The sequence below is a fragment of the Gobio gobio genome (assembly GCF_949357685.1).
Source record: "Gobio gobio genome assembly, chromosome: 2".
Taxonomy (NCBI): domain Eukaryota; kingdom Metazoa; phylum Chordata; class Actinopteri; order Cypriniformes; family Gobionidae; genus Gobio; species Gobio gobio.
In genome coordinates this window covers 34,328,445-34,348,819 of record NC_137098.1, presented here as the reverse complement: position 1 = coordinate 34,348,819, position 20,375 = coordinate 34,328,445, and the positions used below count along the sequence as shown (strand labels likewise).

The 20,375-nt window shown below is 41.0% G+C and overlaps 1 protein-coding gene across 2 annotated transcripts in view; it reads right to left on the bottom strand.

Annotated features, from left to right (window-relative positions):
- Positions 1-10,260: 10,260 nt before the first annotated feature.
- Positions 10,261-20,375, bottom strand: part of tshz3b (teashirt zinc finger homeobox 3b) — a 36,412-nt gene continuing 26,297 nt past the window's right edge. The window contains exons 3-4 of one of the 2 annotated variants that reach the window (XR_013816073.1): positions 11,498-15,228; positions 10,265-11,284 (exon numbers count right to left, since the gene is read on the bottom strand). Coding sequence is in view for 1 of the 2 variants with exons in the window: in XM_079810793.1 (XP_079666919.1) it covers positions 11,825-15,228 (3,404 nt within the window). In the remaining variant the exon portion in view is untranslated. Of the gene's footprint in view, positions 15,229-20,375 lie in introns of both variants that reach the window. The other variant, XM_079810793.1, reaches the window with a different exon arrangement.

The following is a 20,375-nucleotide window of genomic DNA, read 5'->3' as shown; positions in this document are numbered from 1 at the left end:
AAATTGTACATCACTCATTAACTCTTAAAGAAAGCTTTTTGAATGAAAGTCTTAAGTTTCAACCTTTTCCTCAAATAAATCTATAGTATGGCTTCAGGAAACCTGGAATATAGCACATTTATTTTTTTAATTCACTTATTAAAGTGAAAAGAGTGGCCAGGTTATTCTTCAAGAATTCATAGTCATACATGAAAGTCATACATGAAAGTCATGACATGAGGGTGAATAAACGATGACAATCAAAAAACAAATTACGCCAAGTAATTAATTCACACAAATGTTTTATTGTTCTCATTGCAAAGCACTGTTATCAGACTTGCATGAAACTATAAAGAATTAAAATATTTTAGTAATATTTATATTTAGTTATATATATTAAACATTTTTGATTTCTATAGCATATCTTAGAGTTTGTATAATAAATATTTATACTTTGATGATCAAATAAACTGAAAATGATGTTTTTTTTTCACACAAGGGCACTAAACGCAGAAAAAAAGTAATGAAAGTCAAGAGACACTTAGGCTTCTGACAGACTCTTTTCTAACTGTGCCATTTTTGGCTGGCAAGTCGTGCAATTCTACAACTCCAATTCTGTTCAACACTCATGTAATAAAATCACTCTCAGTATTAAGAGGGATCTTGGCATTTCTTTTTTATTTTTTTTATTTCTTTGCAACAGTTTACAGCCCTCCAGGGGAAACAGAGCCCAACCTATAAAAGTTCCAGCCTGGCATGAACTGAAGCCTTTCAAATGAAGACGTATGTCATGGAGTCAGAATGAGAGAGAGCTAGAGATTGAGAGATGAAGGAAAGACGAAGTAAAAGAGGGACAACTTTTTAGTGTGTGCCGTAGATACCCTTTTAAACAAAAAGACTAATAAATTCCACCTTTCTGATGAGATACAAATGAAATTGTGAGCATGAAATTTTAGCCATTTCTTTCCCAGATGATTGGAATGAATATGGGGTAGTTAAAGTTTAATATCCTTTTTTTGTGTCTGTTTTACTCTCACCGTCCATCGGAAAGGTTACTTTTAGCCGAGTATGGAATCTTACAGAGACAAGCAGTGGTGGGGACAAATATCTTTCTTTAGACCAACATGTTCTCATTTCAGAATCTATGTGTATTAATCCACATTTTTCATGTAATTACGATTCACGGTAGACAAGTTCTCAGGAAGAGCATGAACAGTCCATCCAATCCTATCAATTGCAACACAAAGGGACTAAATATAAATGGTTACTTAACTCACTCCTGTGACAACTCTTCTGGCATCCCTCCACCACTACAAACCCACCTTTATTTTAATGAAAATTTCAGTCAACATTATTAATTAAGTAGCTCAGATTCGCATCTTTAGATTCTGTTGTAAATATTGGATAAAAGAGTCTACTAAATGAATAAATGTACAGTGGCCCCCCCAAAAAGTATGCTTTTGAAAATATGAAAGTCACATATTAGAAATGTCTAAATGTCTGAATTTGATACGGCATATTTAGTGGCATTTGTAAACAATCAATGCTACACATTTTCTGAAATAATTTGAGCAGTGGTTTGTAGTGAAGTATTAAGTGGCCTTAACTACTATGTAGTAACATTTTAATTAATCATTTGTTACAATGCACTTATTGTGTACATACACGTTTTTACATTGTACTTAATTTTTTTTAATTACCTGCATGTAATTACATCTGTAATTAATTGCTGTAGTTACATTTATAATTACACTGTTGACACTTCCCTTACACCTAACCCTACCCTTAAACTTACCCATACCACCACACCTGTCCCTAACTTTACCCGTATCCCACCTCAATATCAGTAAAAGTGTTCTGCATTACAATATGAACACAATAGGTACATTGTACTTATTTTTGATGTAAGTACACAATAGTTAAGGCCACTTAATATAAAGTGGGACCTATAAACTATGTCTATGAACATGTTCCACTAACTCTTCACAACCAGAAAGTGTCCAAATACTTAATCTTCTTGCTCCCATACCTACATTAGTTTGGATAATCTCTGGAAAAATTGCTGATATTTCTTGCATAGTATTCTAATTATGCTCTTGATATAGGTACATTTACATTTAAGCTTTTAACAGATGCTTTTATTCAGTGATTGAATGCATTCAGGTTAAACTTTTCAGTATCAGTGTGTTTCCTGGGAATCAAACCCATGTTGAGCTTCTGAAACGCTTATACAAAATAGACTAGTGATACCACAGCACTTGGCTACAGCACTTAAGTTTGTTCATGGTATGGTGGACAACACCATACATTGCGTGAGTAGATTCAATGTAAACTATCTCACTCCATGATGAGCTCCCTATGTAGAATGTGTGTTCACCCCCTTTCATGAGATCAAGGATATAAATGCCCAGCATGCTTCGCTGATATTGCTGGAATAACATGATAATGGCTCAAATGTGCCCACCCTTCAGACGCCATATGAGATTTTTAAAGGCCTCGCGGCTCTGTGTAGGGCGTTTTGACGCACTTTCCTTTAAAAGTGCTTTCTTTAACGACGCTGAAACCCATCTTCTAGCAGCTCAAATTTTATCGCTTACTATAAATCCCAAGAATGGCAGAAAGGTGCTGCTTAAAGTGAGGTGCGTGGAACTTTCATATGAATTGTGGCAGTCAGAATGCTGACTTTGACAAGCATATCAGCACGTCTCCCCGGATCCCGCATCAGAAGCGCAGTTGAAAAACATCCCAAGATCTACCTGGCCCGTCTCCTCCGTCGGGACGGAGATAGCTACGACGACGGGCTGAAATCACACCGCACTTCCCCCATCTGTGCCGAATCCTGCAGTGACAAGCATGAAAACCTGCGTAATCAAAGCGTAATTGATTATACTAATTGCCAGGGCATAATTGGATCCGACTCAATTAAAAAGCCTGAGTAATTGAAATGAATTACAAATGACGCATTTATTACCATCGGAATAAAAAAAGCAAACGAGAGCGAAAGAGAGAGAGAGAGAGAGAGAGAGAGAGAGAGAGAGAGAGAGAGAGAGCGAAAAGCTTGCAGGGTTGGGCTTTGTCTGCAGAGCTTGGGGTCTTGATGCACCTGCAATGCTAAATCATCAGCGCCTCACTAGATAGCGCCGGGCCGGGAATGCTTTGTGCTGTTTTTGCAATTCCTCAATGCGGATTTATATCTTTTGCTTCAGGAAAGGTTGTAATATTTCACGGCGCACGGCACAGAGTGCGACTCAGTACTGTGCGGGCGTTCAGAATGAGTGCTGGAGGGGGAGGGTTGAAATACAGTATCAGCATATATTGTAATTTTATTTTGATAAGGCCACGCTTAAAAGCCGTGGAGGCTCCCATGCGCATGGAGGGCGAGCAGGTTTATTTATTTTACATATACACAAAGCCTGCGGACGCTTCCTCAGCCGTCATTAGCGATCCCTCTACGACAGGGGATATCGGCAAATGAGAACAGGTGCGCCCTTCCCCCCTCGCGATTCAACAGTAGACTTGATAACGTAAACCACTTTGCAGCCACTTCCTGAGATGCAGCATGTGTGTAGTTGGCGTCTCCGCGTGCCTGTGCAGTGTGTATGTGCACATGAGTGCGCATTTTTTATTCTCCAGCCCTGTCAGAATTTCCTTTCAAACTCGTCTGATCGGGCCGAGTCTCATCACGCTGTCACCCGAGCTCGCTTTTCATTAGTCTGCCTCCCTCTCTTTCTCTCTTAGCCTCCCTCCCGTTCTCTATCTGTCTCTATTCGCCTAGCCAAGCAGAAGAACTCAAACACATGCGCAAATTAAATCGACATCCAAACTCACTCTCATATACAAAGCAATTTAAATGATATTCATTAGAGCGATGACAAGTCCTGATGAGGCTTCCAGGAGGAGAGCACTCCTTCAGCGCTTTCGCCGACTCCGTTTCATGCTCACCGATGCGTGATGCCCGTCGCCATACCATCACTTAAAATACAGAGAGAAGAGAAAAAGAGAAACGAAAGAAAACACACATATCCCACAACACAGAGGGCTTGTCTCGAAACAGCTCCCCACTCTATCCCATCCCTTCCCTTGCACACATGCACAAATTCTCTAGACCCCTTTCTGTGTGTCTGTCTGGCTGTTTGCCTTTTGCGCCCTGTCCAAACATCTGACCTTTCTGCTGACAGATTAAACTTCACTCTTTTTTCCTCAGAAAACATGAAAAAAGCGACGATTTTTGATGTCACTTTTTGCCTATTTTTGCATCGTTTTTTCCCCCGCCGTTACTCTATTTATGTCTGTGGCAATTAACTGCTGTCAGCTGCTCTTAATGTATTAAAAAGCCCAGCTTTTTCGCTCTCTTTTTTATTTTACCCTTCATCCGGACGAGAGCCAATTAATTTGGGCTTTTCTCTCGGCCCTAATTAACCCCTTCAGGACTGAGATGATGGCTAATGCCACTGATTGAGGCCAAGCCTGAAATTACCCAGAATTACCCGACTGCTGTGAGCGAGAAGGGAGATTACCACATGCCCATTGTTCAAAGGGCCGCCATTCATTAGCTCGCTTACCCATAATTCATTAGGAGGAAAGGAACAAAATGGAGTCTATAACGTAGCGTTACCTACATTTCTCTTACTCTCTCCTGGCCTCCTTTCCTTTCCTCTCTCTTTGTCTAACTCAAAGATTTGGCAGACACAAGAGCCTGATGTTGTAATCAATATATGTGAGCTGACGTGAGTCTGGACATGCGTGTTAATTAAGCAGCTTGTGGGTGGAAATAATTTGAGTGTGATAATGAGTTTTGAGAGGGGACTTGAACAAGATAACTGTCTTTGGAGTCCAGCCACTGACACGCAGCACTGTCTAACAGACCCCGCCTACTTTCCTTAGCCCATGCTGACAAACAGGTAGCAATCAACCAATCACAAACAAGATTCATGTTAGCGTGTTCTAGTTAGCAAGAATTAGCACCTACGCAGTGGAAGTATCATCTTTAAAATCCATATAAATCAGGCTAAAATGTTATATTTTATACAATTTATGAATATACAAATGTCATATACAACATTTGGACCCACTTTATATTAGGTGGCCTTAATTACTATGTAGTAACATTTTAATTAATCATTTGATACAATGCACTTATTGTGTACATACATGTTTTTACATTGTACTTACATTTTAAAAAATACCTGCGTGCAATTACATCTGTAATTAATTTCTGTAGTTACATTTGTAATTACACAGTTGACATTTCCCTTAACACCTAACCCTACCCTTAAACTTACCCATACCACCACACCTGTCCCTAACATTACCCGTATCCCACCTCAATATCAGCAAAAGTGTTTTGCATTACAATATGAACACAATAAGTACATTGTACTTATTTTTTGATGTAAGTACATAGTAGTTAAGGCCACCTAATATAAAGTGGGGCCCAACATTTTAATATGTTGCCTATTAACTTAAAGTATTTACACAAATTCACATGTAGTGTTTTTTTTTTCCTACTTTTCAGAATATAAGCACAAAAAAATACCCTCAGGCTGATCACCGCCCCTGCTATTTCGCAAAATAAAACACTCACTATAGTTTGGTCATGCTGACCTCTTAATTCTGTTATTCTATAAGAGGTGGGGGTAAAATTGAATTTGTGTGTGTATGTGTGTGTGTTTATGGAGAAGAGAGGGGTGTTCAGGTTAAATGGTGCTAAGCACTTTCCCTTATCACCCTGCTTTAGAAGATTCACCTCTGACCTTTCTGAGAGGTCTTCTTTAGTCTGAGCCCCAGGGCAACAAACCCTCCGACATCAGCAAGCCAAACAGAGACAATCAGCTCACATCACTTCCCTGCATAGCCTCAAGCACACTCACAGAGCTTTCCTTTCCTTTCCCAAACTACATCAAACCAAACCAAAGAATAAATTAATAAACAATATGAAACGTCAGATGTCAAATAACTGTCAAGAGCTATGCATTGGTGTTGACAGGCCAAAGGGAAACTAAAGAGGTGGTTAGCAAAATTGTAATTCTTAACTAAATATGTCTAGTCTGAACAAATAGTGAGCTAACCCAACTAGGATGTGTCAATGTTGTTAATTCATGACTATATTTTTCTTACTCAATATATATTAGGGTGAATTCAAGGTGATTGGGACAATTTTTGCCATTGAGATGACTTTCTCAATCCAAAAATGACTTTTTCAGGTGTCCCAATCCACCTGAATTCACCCTAATATATTAACCAACCATTGTCAAACATCCCCAACACTGTGTTCAAAGGCAAGACAAGGGAAGCAACAATAGTTTTTTGTTTTAACATATTCAATAGGAAACTTTAAACTTTTCTATATTAATTCTTTATTATGTGAATTACTTTCTGCTTGATTTTACTTGGAAACGCTGAGAAGCAGAGGTTGTAGATACATTCAACTTCTGTAGCCTGCCATTCACCCCAACAATCAGGTCAAAGGTCAGAGGTGAGTGTTAGGACAAGAGGGCCATGTCAGGGCCATGTTTATTTAACTCTTCAACCAATGATGATGTCACCACATTAGTGACAATAATAAAGACACACACAGATAGATAGATAGATAGATAGATAGATAGATAGATAGATAGATAGATAGATAGATAGATAGATAGATAGATAGATAGATAGATAGATAGATAGATAGATAGATAGATAGATAGATAGATAGATAGATAGATAGATAGATAGATAGATGATAGATAGATAGATAGATAGATAGATAGATAGATAGATAGATAGATAGATAGATAGATAGATAGATAGATAGATAGATAGATAGATAGATAGATAGATAGATAGATAGATAGATAGATATCAGCTTGCATACAGACAGATTTTCTTTTCCTGACCTAAACATTTTACTTCAGTTTAATTCTGATTCTCTTAAGTCTATAATTTCATAAATGTTAGGTGAAGTATGTGACCCTTTCAGATACACCCTAACCCAACATTTAGCCTACTAACAGCTGTGTGGCATCTAAATACCATGAACACACTGTACTGAGCATGGCAACATTTAAAATGCATAATTTCAGTTTGTCTCTAGGGTATAGGTGCAGTGCAAACAGAAGTAATGCTGTTTTGAAGGCAAATTAAAATGAATTAGTACATAAATGAAAACATGGTGCAGGCATCAGCAACTCCCAACCATCTCAGACAGATTTTATTGTTTTACATGTGCTAAAAGATTCACCCTCAGTGTCTTTTATATGCATTTTATAGTGGCTTTTTTCATTCATCTGTGTTGGTGGGCTTTAACGTCTCCTGTTTGTGATGAATACTTTGGCGTATGCGTGCATCTGTATTGTAGCAACTAACTGCTTTTGCACTGTAGATAATTCTTCCCCCCGGTATGTTTGTCTCATAGACGTGCAGGCCCACGTGGGAATGTGAGCGGGTTAGGAGGGAGTGAGTGCGCGCTCACTGAGACCTTATTACCTCTTCCTGCGTGGAGTGTGTTGTGTCTCGAGTGATTGGTGATCACATTTGTAATGGCACACTGCTGCACAACGCCATTATGCCCTTTGTCATCTTACTGAGCCACTGACAGCCAACCGGCTCTTGGAGACAAGAGGTATAAATGACAAACACATACACACACAACCATGTATGTGAGATGATTCTGAGACCACAGGTGTGCGTTTAGTGCTTTTAAGTAGGCATTAAACTCTCTCTAACTCCTAGTTCCCTAATATGTGTGGCATATTGATTTCTTGTTGTGCAAAGAACCGTTCAAGCCCCATTTAAGATTTCTATCCTGCACGTAGCCGGGAGCACACCAAGGCCCTGTAAATTAGGGAAATCGCACATTCATCACACGCATTATTTTAAGATACTTTGGGAACGTGACAGCTAGGAGATCTATGGTGGTGCATTACAAAACGCTACGACGCCTCCTGTTCTTTCTCTCCATTACTCCTTGGGGTAATGTTGGGGTCATTGGGACACGCCCATGATTTAAAGGAGGGTTTTTTTTGTGTGCTAATATCCGCTTTTTCCACATCCGTGTGTGCGTATATTGTTAGCGCTTGAACGTGTGATTGAGAGAATTTATAAGGTGTTCTAAATTAGCATTTGTAATGGGAGTGCTTCCAAGGTGAGATTGCAGATGGTGAGTGAATTACAGTGCATGTAAATTACACAGGTTAAGAGAGACAGCTCGCCTCAAAGGCGTCCACAGACAAAGTGAAGCCTTGGGTCAGCGCAGCAGTGAATCAATCAGGCCCGATTGTCGAAGAGTGGATGCACGTTGCCTGCATCATTGTAATTTGCTATGGTGGGATGCGTCGGTGCCCGCTCATTGTAAAAGCCTAGCGAAAACTGTCTGCGTGTGTTTGTTAGCGATAGTGTGAACACAGATACATTTCCGCTTCCACCATGCGTAATCCGCAATTTCGTTTATCTGAAAAGTCCAGCAATACATAAAGTCCCTCAGTAGCTCAATAGAATTACAACACAGCATTCATTTGTGCTGGAGAGGGCTGGTTCGAGAGTTTCACTGAGCTTTAGACACTCTGGTCTTTTGTAGTGGTGCAACGGAGATAAAGCCTCCAATGTGCGGTTCGCTCCTGCACACGTAAACCTCTCATTCTGAGCAGATTATGTATACAGACCAATTACGCTCCTCACATCCTGGGAAATATACTCATTGTTGAGGTATTTAGGCACAAAGCAATTATGTGGGCCCTTTCTACACAAACATACCTTTGGCTGTGCATGTGTGTGTCTGTTTACAATTTGTTTACTCCCCGTCGTGAACTGGGTCAAATTCAAAGCGCGACGCAATCTCGAGACCGATACGGCACACATTGCGTCCTGTACACCGATATCATTTAAAGCTCAAGTAACTTTAAAAAGATGCCGTTAGCATTACGGTGGAGTGGGATATTGTTTATTTGCGTGTGTGGGAGTGTGTAGGCAATTCTTGATAGTTAAATGTCTCCATGTATAGTTGTTTTCAACCTTAATAACCCCGAGCTTGGTGGCTCACCAGGCTGGGAGAGAGGAGAGAAAATGGCTTTCAATTTCATGCACATTTTCCTGGCGACTAATGAGCACCTTAAATATGGCGCCAAACTTCAGGAAAGCTTGTGAAGGCTGACATTTTCACACACAGCAGCACCTTGTCACCACACATGATGTCCCCTCCACTTGGCTCCTGACGTCTTTTGAGTGTGTGCGTGCGCATGCTGAATGCTCTCTGACAGATCTGACGAAGAACATATTCGGTAACTAAACAGAGTAAACCATTTTTGAGAAAGTGTCCCGCCATTATGAGATATTTCTTATATATGCCCCTGCTTCCACTTCTCATCTGTTCGGAAAGGTTCTTTCTCACACGGAATCAGCACATACAGTATGTCATTTGCATTTTCTTTCAGTGCAGTCTATGTTAAAGCAGAATTTTGTAGTCAAACCCTAAATGCGATTCTGTTGTCATCCAGGATGAGGCCCAAACAAATTTGTCCCTGCAAAATGGGAACCTGAGCTAATTACAGCAGTGAAAATGGTGAAAAAGAGACAGTTAATGCCAAAGCAATTATTTGCTACATTCCTTTGTAGAAAGGGAATGGCGCATCGCTCTTCACACCGCCTGATGCTTCCCTAGTTAAACCATATTAGGAGACGTTGTGAGCTGATGTGTCACCAGGCAGGGAATTAGATGAGAGGAGTGATGGGATAGATCTGCCAAAAATATATGACACCACTAAAGTCTGCCGCATCAGAGATAAACACTTAATGTTTGTGAGACCAGCAGCAAAGGTCTATGCTTGTGCACACACGCACATGCACACACACACAGACAGACAGACACACACACACACACACACACAAGCTCAAGCCACCTGGCTGATTTTAATATGCCTGTCAGAGGTCCGGTGGTCTACCCCTACTGCCACACAAACGTCTTTTCTCTCACACACACACCACACACACACACACACACACACACCACACACACACCACACACACACCACACCACACACACACCCACCCACACCCACACCCACACCACACACACACACACACACACACACACACACACACACACACACACACACACACACACACACACACACACACACACACACACACACACACACACACACACACACACACACACACACACACACACACACACACACACACACGTCGACTGCTATTTAACTGACAGCAGTTCTCTTTAATCTGCTCATTTCTTATCCCCCGGCGCCCGACAGACTTGTGAGCCACGACACATCAAGTTATTGCAAAAAACCAAAACAATTTCAATTTAATGCTGCAGTAGAAAAAAGGTTATATGAAGTCATATAATGAGTGCTTCATTGTCAACAACAACAAAAAAAAGAAACACAGCACAGAATGCATAACAGTGCCTGTGCTGTTAACATGCCAATATTTTACACATAAGATTTCCATTCACTGGCAGCTGTCAGTTACTTCAGTAAATTAACTGCCAAAACGTAGCAGAACTGTCAATTGGAGGTAAGGTAACCATGGTTACCTTTCATATCCTCAAAAATGATGAAGCTGCAGTGTGATTTTATGGAGGAATAATTAGACAGAACAACAAAATAAAAGATACCAATCAAAAAGGCATTCTACAATATGAAACAACAACCAAGAGTGTTTATAAATAAAAGGTTACATTGTGGAATTCCTCCTTACATTATAAAGTAGCATCTTTTTATACAACCATTTAAGTGAAATGATGGAACAAGTACTGTCTTGTACAAGAAGTTTAACCCTTTGAGCACGAGGTGGAAATAAAACGTGATTTTTTTTTCTTCTCATTTTCATATCTTCTGATTAAATAACATATTTATAAAACTATTGTGCAAAACAATTTCATTAATGTCTTCATATATTGTGCACCAGTAGATAGTCATACTCATCTTAAATTAAAAAATATAAAATGATGCATAATTTAGACAGAAATTAGTTTATGTATTTATGTACACATTTTTACACTGACCTGAATTCATAAAGGCCCCTGATTTGAGCAAACTAAAAAACTGCTATTTTGGATTCACATATATTTCTGCACTGCAAGCTGTAAGAGGTGATATATCAGACAATGTGACTTTTAGTGGGTAGACAAAATACCCTTGAATTTTCCCACTCAAATACATATCAACTTGGTGATTTCCAATCTCTAATTTCTCTCTTTCAATATATATATAATTTACTTTTTTTAAAGGGGGGTGGGTGGCTATTTATAGAAGTATTTAGGCGTACTCAGAGGGTTAAATTTTTTTCTGCTGACACCAGCATACTTAGGTCACGTATATAAAAAAAAAAAAACGAAACAAAAAAGAGGGGGGAGAAGAGAGAAAGAGAGAGAAAGAAAAGCCCAGATTTAGTTATCAAATATTGAACTAAACCATTTCATTAATGCATGCAGCTTACTGCATCTCAAGGATGCCAAAAAATCAATTTACACAACTTTCAAATACATACAACTTCATTTTAAGTCTTTTTTATTTACCTTCATATTTTACCAGAGACCTCTTCAATCAGCACTGCACAGTTAGAAAATTATCAATTGTCATCATTTTCTCTGTTTTCCATTGTGAACCAAAAATGCAGAAAATGAATGTCTCTAGGGCCGAATGAGTGTTCCCCAGAGGAAAACTCCACACGATGTGCCAAAACTAAAAAGCAGTTTTCTGGCATCTATGTGCAGTTAGTTCTTCGTTAATAACTTTCAGTTCTTTTCATATTTTTTCCCCTTAAGAAATGTTAGTCAGAAGGCTTGAAAAAAAAGGACAGGAGATAAAGAGATGAGAGACAGAGTTTTTGTCCTTGGCCATCGCTAAGGTTTCTCAAGTTCACTAACATACATAAGATGGTCCTCGGGGGATTTACCATGGGTCTTACTCAGATGGAGCTTGACAGCGTGCTTGCTGGCAAAAGTCCGGTTACACAGTTTACACTGATATGAGGTGCCATTTGCCTCCTCATCTGGGGAAGGGGAGGGGGAAAGTGAATGAGGACTGGGGTTGGAGATCGAATGGGCCAAAGAGTGCGCTTGGGCTGAAAGCAGTTTCTCAGAAAGCCCCTTAGTGTGGCGTGAGATCTGGCTAATAAGATGCTCTCCAGACAACTTAGCCAGGTCCCTGAGCCGGAAACCCAGATGTGACTCGAGATGGCTGACATAGGTAGAGGGGGAACGGATCTGTGATGCACAGTCACTGCAGAAGAAGACAGGGTGGCCAGAGTCTAGATTTTTCAAGAACTTTGTGCCACCTGTCCGCCTCAGCTGGTATTTGACGTTGGCCAGCCAGTGACTGATGGTGGTCATTGAGAGGCCAGTAAAGCGAGAAATATGCATGCGCTCCTGTGGACTGAGGTCTGACATAATGTACTTGCCGTCACCTGTTTGCCGCAAACTGGAGGCAAACTGTGCCTGAAGGATAAGTAGATGCTGAGGATTCCAGTTGGACTGCCGGCCCTTTCGTTTCTGAGCGGGAGAGATCTCCTCTGATTCCTCTGGAGTCGACCCGTCTATATCCGAGCGCTCTGAAAGACTTGTTGGTGTTGAGGATTTGGATGCATGGCTCTCTGTTAGGTTGCGCAGCATATCGGAGATGTCGGAAAGGGCATTTTCGCGCAGAGGTGAGTTGGACATGAAGGAAACCACAGCAGATGAGGCTTTGGCCATGGTGATGGTGGACGATGGTGAAATTGAGGTGGGAGTGGAGGTGGAGGAGGACAGGGCAGCAGATCCCAGGGAGTTGCACTTATCGCTCTTGCCTTTGGTCAGATCAATAGGCTGGTCATTGTTGATGTGGTAGAAATAGCGGTCTAGATGGTCATTGTTTTTTTTGGTCTGAGATGGGGTGGATGCAGCTACAGCTGCCTTCTCGGCCAGACTGTTGCTCATCTTGAAGAGCATGCTCATGGGGTCAAGAGACGGCAGGGCAGGTTTGGCAGCTTTGCCTAGGTGAACATTCATGACAGACTGAAGCGCACTTAAAGGGTTGACGAATGGCTGCTCTGGAGGATGGTCGGTTATAATAGCAGTGCTGCTGCATAAGGTAGACACAGGGGTTTTGACAACATGTTCGGTGCCATTCTCCAAAGACTCTTTTGTGAGAGCCTCACCATTTGAATCTTTGTGAGTATGTCCACCCCCATTAGTCTCAGGGGTTTTGGCTCCTCTCCTGTCCTTGGGGGACTCCCCTCTGGCAGATTCCCCTGCATCGCTACTGCAAGGAGAAGGTGTGGTTCGTCTAAGTGGGGAGGACCTGGCTCCAGGATCCCTCATTTTCTCCTCTACTTTGGCCACTTTTTCTGTGACTTTTTTGACTAGCTCCTCCATGGCATGGAAGTTGTTTTTGGGCAAAGGGGATGTTTGGCAACTAGGTGGAGAAATAAGAGGATGGCTTTTGTTAGGAGAGAGAAGTTCTTCTCCAGAAAACATATACTTCAGGGGAGAACTTTTCCCTGAGTTGCGCAGGGACAATTTCATAATGTTTGGAAGCTGGTAGGCAGCGTGAATACTGGGATAGCCTCCCCAGCTGGGTGTGCCATTCTGTGCTTTGTTGATGGCAGATGTTACAGTATTCTCAAGAGACTTCAATATGTCAAACCCCCCCTTAGGGCTTTCTTCAAGATCTTCCTCTGTCAAATATGGATATTTGGATGAAACTTCAAACTTCTCGTCGGTTTCGCTTTCTGTTGCCTTCTTGTCTTTGATATTATTTGTCTCCTTGGTACACTCCACTTCCTTCTCTTCCTTTTTAATCTCCATGGGTGTGATGGCAGGGGAAATACTAGGGGGAGGAGGTGCAGGTGGTGGTGGAGAAAATGCAGTGGCAGCCAGTGGCACTGACTGTACCTTGTCTTCATTGGTGGGTATGGTGTTAGGAGCCGTTGTGGACATCGACTCCATGATAGGTTTGCCTTTCTTGATGGCAGAGTTAGTGACCTTGATGAAGTGTCCTGTGACCATCATATGGGCCGTCAGCTCCTGCAGTGTGTCATGTGAGCTTCCACACTCCATGCATTTCAGGATCTGGGATTTTCGCGACTCAAACTGCCACGCATAACTAGCACCATTCTGGTGTCCATACCGATTGTTGGGTGTGATGTAGGGATTGGGGGTCTTTTGCAGAAGATCATTGGGGTCAGATAAAGAAGGCTTGGGGGTGCCGCCATTGGAATCTGGTGAGCTGGGGAGTTCTAGCTCAATAGGGGCTCTTTTCCGAGCTGAGGAGATAATCTTGGCTGCCACAGGAGTTACAGGTTCCTTAAGAGGCACTTTCTGGTAGTGTTTCGTCTTGATCATGTGAACACTAAGGTCCTGCAGTGACTCAAAGGAATGTCCACAGTACATGCACTTAAGAACTTTCTGGGCATCTTCTTTTCCCTCCATCTCCAGGAGGGAACGCTTGCGAGGCTTTGACCAGCGCTTGGTACCTTCACTGTCTGTCTCATGGTTGTCATCCCGGTAGTGGCCGGTCTCATTCATGTGCACGGTGAGCTCTACTAGAGTGTCATAGGCGGCACTGCAGTCTTTGCACCGGAACTTGCTTGCACCAGTGAAGATGGAGCCATAAAGTTTGGTGCTCTGCCGATAAAGCTGCACAGTACTGAAAAGGTTTGGCTCAGAGGCTGGGTGCAGTAGTCTACTCTGGTTCTGTGAAACATTCTGCAAGGTCTTGGCCATGGCTGTCTGGTGCCAGTCATAACCACCACTACCACAGCTACTGCTGCTGCTACTACTGCTGCTGCTACTACTGTGGCTACGTGCGGGCTTTTCTGGTGGTTGCTGAGTCATATTCAAGTTCAGCGATGACCAGTAAGAGTTGGTCAGGAAGCTAGTGTAGATAGCTTTCATCTGCTCCAGGCTGTCTGGCCCTAATTGTGTCACCTCCTCACTGCTTGGCGTGGCCGTTGTCGTCATCATCATTGATGCAGTTGAAGAAAGAGAGGTGAGGGGCTCCTTGGCTGAGTTATCTTCTTCGTTCTTCACTGAGGCACTCTCAAAGTCTGACATGCGGTCACTGGATTCACTCAGGTGTGACTCACTGTCCATCTCATGGCTGGAGAAATCGGCTGGCGGAGAGTCATGAAAGCCTGGCCTGTCTTTAAGGAGTAAGTCCTTGTCCTGGCACACATACTTCATGGCAGGTTCCTCCTCCACAGCTGAATCCTCTCCCTCAACATCCTCATCTAGTAAGCCAGCCTCCTTTAGGTCCTCTGGCACATATGCTGCAGGTAAAAAAGAGACAAAAGAAACAAAAATAAAAGACGTTATCAGATTGTCCAATGATGAAGATTTGACACATTGCATTCCTACAGTGACTTGTATGGTGGATAGACAGCTGATGAAATGTCAGACATCAGTGTGTTTTCTCCAGTAGTGAAAAACAATCAGTCAGACTTTTTTATATTATAAAGTGTTGCAGTAATTCCTTCTCTGCTTTCCAATTGCATTACATTGCCACATGGAATGAAGTTATGTTTCTCTTTTCCTTTCTGAAAAGAGAGTGTGGCAAAAAGAGACGTTAAAAGAACGGAAAAAATGACTCTTCAAACCGAAGTTGCCACCTTATTCTTCTCAAGGGGCAACAGCTTGAAATTAAAACTAAATTTGAAATTAATGAAGCACATTCTGGAGGTGGCATTCGTTTCTAAAGTAATAAATTACTTGTATCAACCTCAGAGACAGCAGTTCCTGTCTGTCAATTAATATGTCTTACGCTTCTTCAGCAGCACCTAATGCATTCCCAAACAGACACACTCACCATTTAAATTAAGAAAGCATTCTCACTCATTACACAGCAAAGGGTTGCCTGCTTGTAAATAAAATGATTGTATGTTCGACGTTTCCTACATAAAAATCCCTGCACCAAACACATTTGTGTCAATTAAGAAAGATTAGAAAATTTAAAGTAATTATTTACAGTTTAGCACGGAGAATGCAAATGCTCAAGAAAAACATGGTTATGTTTTGTGCAAGCCAGCCTGAAAAATAAGAAACTAAATATATACTCTTTTTAATTTCCAGTGCAAGTGATGCAGAATGAAAGGCAGAAAAAGAGAAAGAGACACAGAGAGAAATGTAATACATTGAAATAATTCCATGCATTCCTAACTGTGTCAGTTAATCACGCTTTTGACCAGGTATGTAAACAATGGAGAGAGAGGACACTCCATTGGACACACTGGTTTTCTGTGAACACATTCAATCAGGTCTAAATACCACAAACGTCAAACTAGTCATGCAACAACTTCAACACACAGCATATAGATTTAATTCTAAATACAATATGTCAATTTGTATACAAGGAACATTCCAGGGTTTCCTCAACGAGACTGCATAGAATTTGAATTTTATGAATCATCCTCTTAAAAAACAACCGTTTTGGGTTAGTAAAGAGATTTCATTTAAGCTTAACAAAACAACACTGCTACGATGCAGCTATGACAATTGTGTAACAACAACAAAAAAGTTAAAAGAATGCCATCAACTGTCCTCAGTCATTTTGTAGCTCTTGGCAGAATGATGCCAAGGGACTGGCAAAACCCCTTTTTTTAGTTTGTAGTTGTAATGTGCATACCTCATGGCTTCAGGCGTTCTAAGCTGTTGCAATAACCTCAACAGGACCGAATTGTTTTTTGTAATTTAGTCATATTATCTTTTATAATTAATCATTATTTTTGTTAGTAGTATCACATTTTTCAGAATAATGTGTAAACTGATACATCAAAAATGTAAGTAATAGGATTTTTATCCTTCCAGTTTAAATCTTAGATATCAATTGGTTAGCTATTTATTTTTGCTGATTTGCATGCATGTGTGCGAATGTTTGTATCTGAAATTAAGGGGACAATATTAATAAACAAATATTTTCAACATAACTTCATTCCAAGTAGGCAGAAGAACAAAGGAAAAGAGCATCCAATAGTGATTTTTACAACATTATTATTAGGATCCATCTTCTCACACACATCACAGCCAGTCTGTGAAATCGAATCGCCCCCTACACAAATCACAACCAACTGTGATCGTGCAGCACACACAAACTCGCACACAAACTCACATGCGCACGCTTACACACAGCCATCTGTTCTGAATCAGCCAAAACGACAGCTGTTTAAGAGAACAATGCCTTCGTTCAGGAAGCAGGAGAAGCCGAGCTTTACATCAAGGCCAAATAGCAAGGTAAAAACCTGGTTCCTTCAAATACATACACTTTAAACCTCCTCACAATGATTACAACACACGCGCACGCACGCACACACGTGCACACACATACAAAGGTGGAGGTTTTAGCATGAAATTTGTAGCTCCCACTAAACCACTATATGTAAAATGTAAGGTCAACCTTGAACATAATTACACAAAATGATTAGCTGGTAATTAAAGTAAAAAAAAGAAGGGTGAGTGTGCCAATGGGTAAATGGTGAGAGAGAGAGAGAGAGAGAGAGAGAGAGAGAGAGAGAGAGAGAGAGAGAGAGAGTTTGCTCATCACTTCAAGTACAAGCAAAACTGTCTCACTCTAACCTTGACCTGAACTTGACTATATGTAGAGCACAAAGCGAGTATTGCCAGTGAGTAGGCATACACCCTACAGCAAATCTGCAGGAAAAGTGTGTACATTTCTGTATATGTGTGCGTTTTATTCAAAATTAATTTTTCCGACACCAAACACAGAATTAGCACTGCTTGACAACACCACAATCGTCCGTAAGCCCCAAGGTAACATGAGCGGGATGGAGAAAGACGAGAAGAAAGCAGAGGCAGGGGCTAACGAGAGAGAGACCCGACAATCTGCGACTTACACACTGAGTGTTGGTGCATGTCCTGGCAGTATTCCAGGTTCCCAAGCCCCCAGTGCACCTAGAGTCTGTGTGATCTGGCTGGGAACAATATTGAGATTTCATCCCTGGACCTTCAGAAGCCAGTGCTCCGGTCCAGGCCTACCCACACCACACAGGTGCTGTTTTAATTAGAAAACAGGATGCTTGGATCCAAGAGTGGTAAGGTGGGGGTAAAATGAGAATGACCTCCCAATGATTTGGCATCAGATTGGAAAAAGAGCTTGATCTAATTTACACTCAGACGCCCAGGGAGATGACCAGCAGAGAATGCTGTTTTCTAAGGCAGTGGAGAGCGTAACCTTGCAAACTTAGAGGGCCGTCTGGGTCTGGACTATTAGAGCACATACTGTCTTCAAAAATATCAAAGTGGAAAACCTTAATACATACAAGAGAGATCAAACTATTCCTCAAGCCCTTTCATCAAAGGATCCAACTGAATGTTAACTAAAATATGAAAAATGTTAAATGTGACTCTTTTTCACAACTTTTTGTTGTTTGAATGATTTCAAGAACTAAGCTGCACTTTTTAATTAAAATAAAATGTCGTCAACCAGAAGTAAAAGTCAAATTTAAAGTGACAAAAGCTCTTTAATCTGTCCACTAGGATCAAATGTGGGTTTTCTATATAACCCTATAATGTGAATATAAGACATCACTAATGTCAGATTTTTTTTTTTTCCGCAATCAGTAACATTGTAAAATATTATTACATTTGTTGTCCTATTATATTTGATATTTAATTTTGAGTAGCCATTAATCCAGTCTTCAGTGTCACATAATCCATCAGAAATCAATCTAATATCTGGTGCTTAAGTAACAAATCCTATTATTATCAATGTTGAAACAAAATGTAAATGCAAAATGTAAAGAGTCTTTACTGTCACTGCTGACCTATTAAATGCATCATTGTTGAATAAAAGCATTAATAAAGCTAATAATAATAATAATAATAATAATAACACACACACAAAAAAAAAACTTCAGTTGTCATGTACTTTTGGTGTGTTTTGTCCAATACATGCATAATGTAAAACTATATATGCATGCGAACTGCGAACCAAGTTAACACCCCTCAAGCTGCTGCCATTTGTTCTTGTTTGCATTCGGCCTCATTTATACAGACAGAAGTTGAAGTCGACCGCTTGGTCCAATACTTCTGGGTGTGCGGATGAGCTGGAGAGAGTGAAAGAGTAAGTAGTTGGTAATTAAAGCTGCTATATATAGCCCCTAAAGCCCACATTTATAATGGGAGGTATCTCTCTCTAATATGCCACTATCTGCAATGTGATATCATTAGGAGGAAAATGGTTTGTAGCCTTAAGCAGACAGGCTGTCTGTGTGCGGCTGGAGAATATGAGATAGCACCAATCCACTTCTCTTCTCCTCTTTCCTCTCGTCCTCCGCCCTCAATTCTTTCCTCACCTCCCCTCCATCTCTCCTCGGCTATCATGACCCGCGTTAATGAAGTTAATTGAATCTGAGATCAATATTGCTTAATTATTGCAATTTGACATGCACAGACAAATTGGTTGGGAGGCCAGACGTGTATGCATGCATGTGTACGTTAGAGGAGATGTAAGTGTGTGTGTCCAGCACCGGGGTGGGCGAGAGGGCACGGCTGGACAGCGGAGGCAGAGAGAGAAGGATGGACGAAGCAGACAGGCGTGCCATCGATTCCAGAGAGACGCCCCATCGACCAGGCCTACTGACTGATGGAGGCCCTGCTCCAAGGCTAGCTGGAGAGAAAGAGAGAGCTCACTGAGACCACTTTCGCCAGCCTGGCCTGCCCTGCCCACAAACGGCACATTGAGATGGATTGGATGGACAGAGGAGCGTAACACAGAGAGAAAACGAGCAAGAAAATGGCAGACACAGATAAAAGAGAGTTCTAGTTCTACCTATGGAATCACTGGCGTGTTGTTTACAGAAAGCATGGCTGTTACTAAGTGATGGTTACTATGGCTATAACAAGTTCTTTCCCTGCATTGTCTCAGCAACCAGATGAAAACCAGAGGTATTTTAATTTATGAAAACATTAAAGGAATATTCTGGATTATTTACAACTTAAATGTTTATGGACAGCATCTGTGGCATCTGTGACTTTAATTGCACTGTTGATAGCTGCATATTTTAAATGTTTATTTGTGATGCTGCTCATTTGCCTGCTAGGCTTCTACTGCCAGTGCATTGCTGTAAGCACATTTAGTGTTTACCGAAATTATTGTCTGCAGTAACTGACAGCATGCCACAGATGCAGTACATGGACATTAAACTATGAATAACACTCCTAAAATATTCCTTTAAAGTAAATGTGAATTGTCAGATGCAGCCAATTTGAATTCCATATTTATGAGTGAAACAGGACATTCAATTGGGGGGGGGGGGGGGGGGTAGAGTAAGACTGGATAACATCTACAAAATCTGATTGGATTGTGAAAACATACAATTACATACTATAATGCAGACAGACTGAATAATAGTTTGTTAAATATGAATGACATCAGCAAAAAAGAGCCAAGTTATTAAAGATT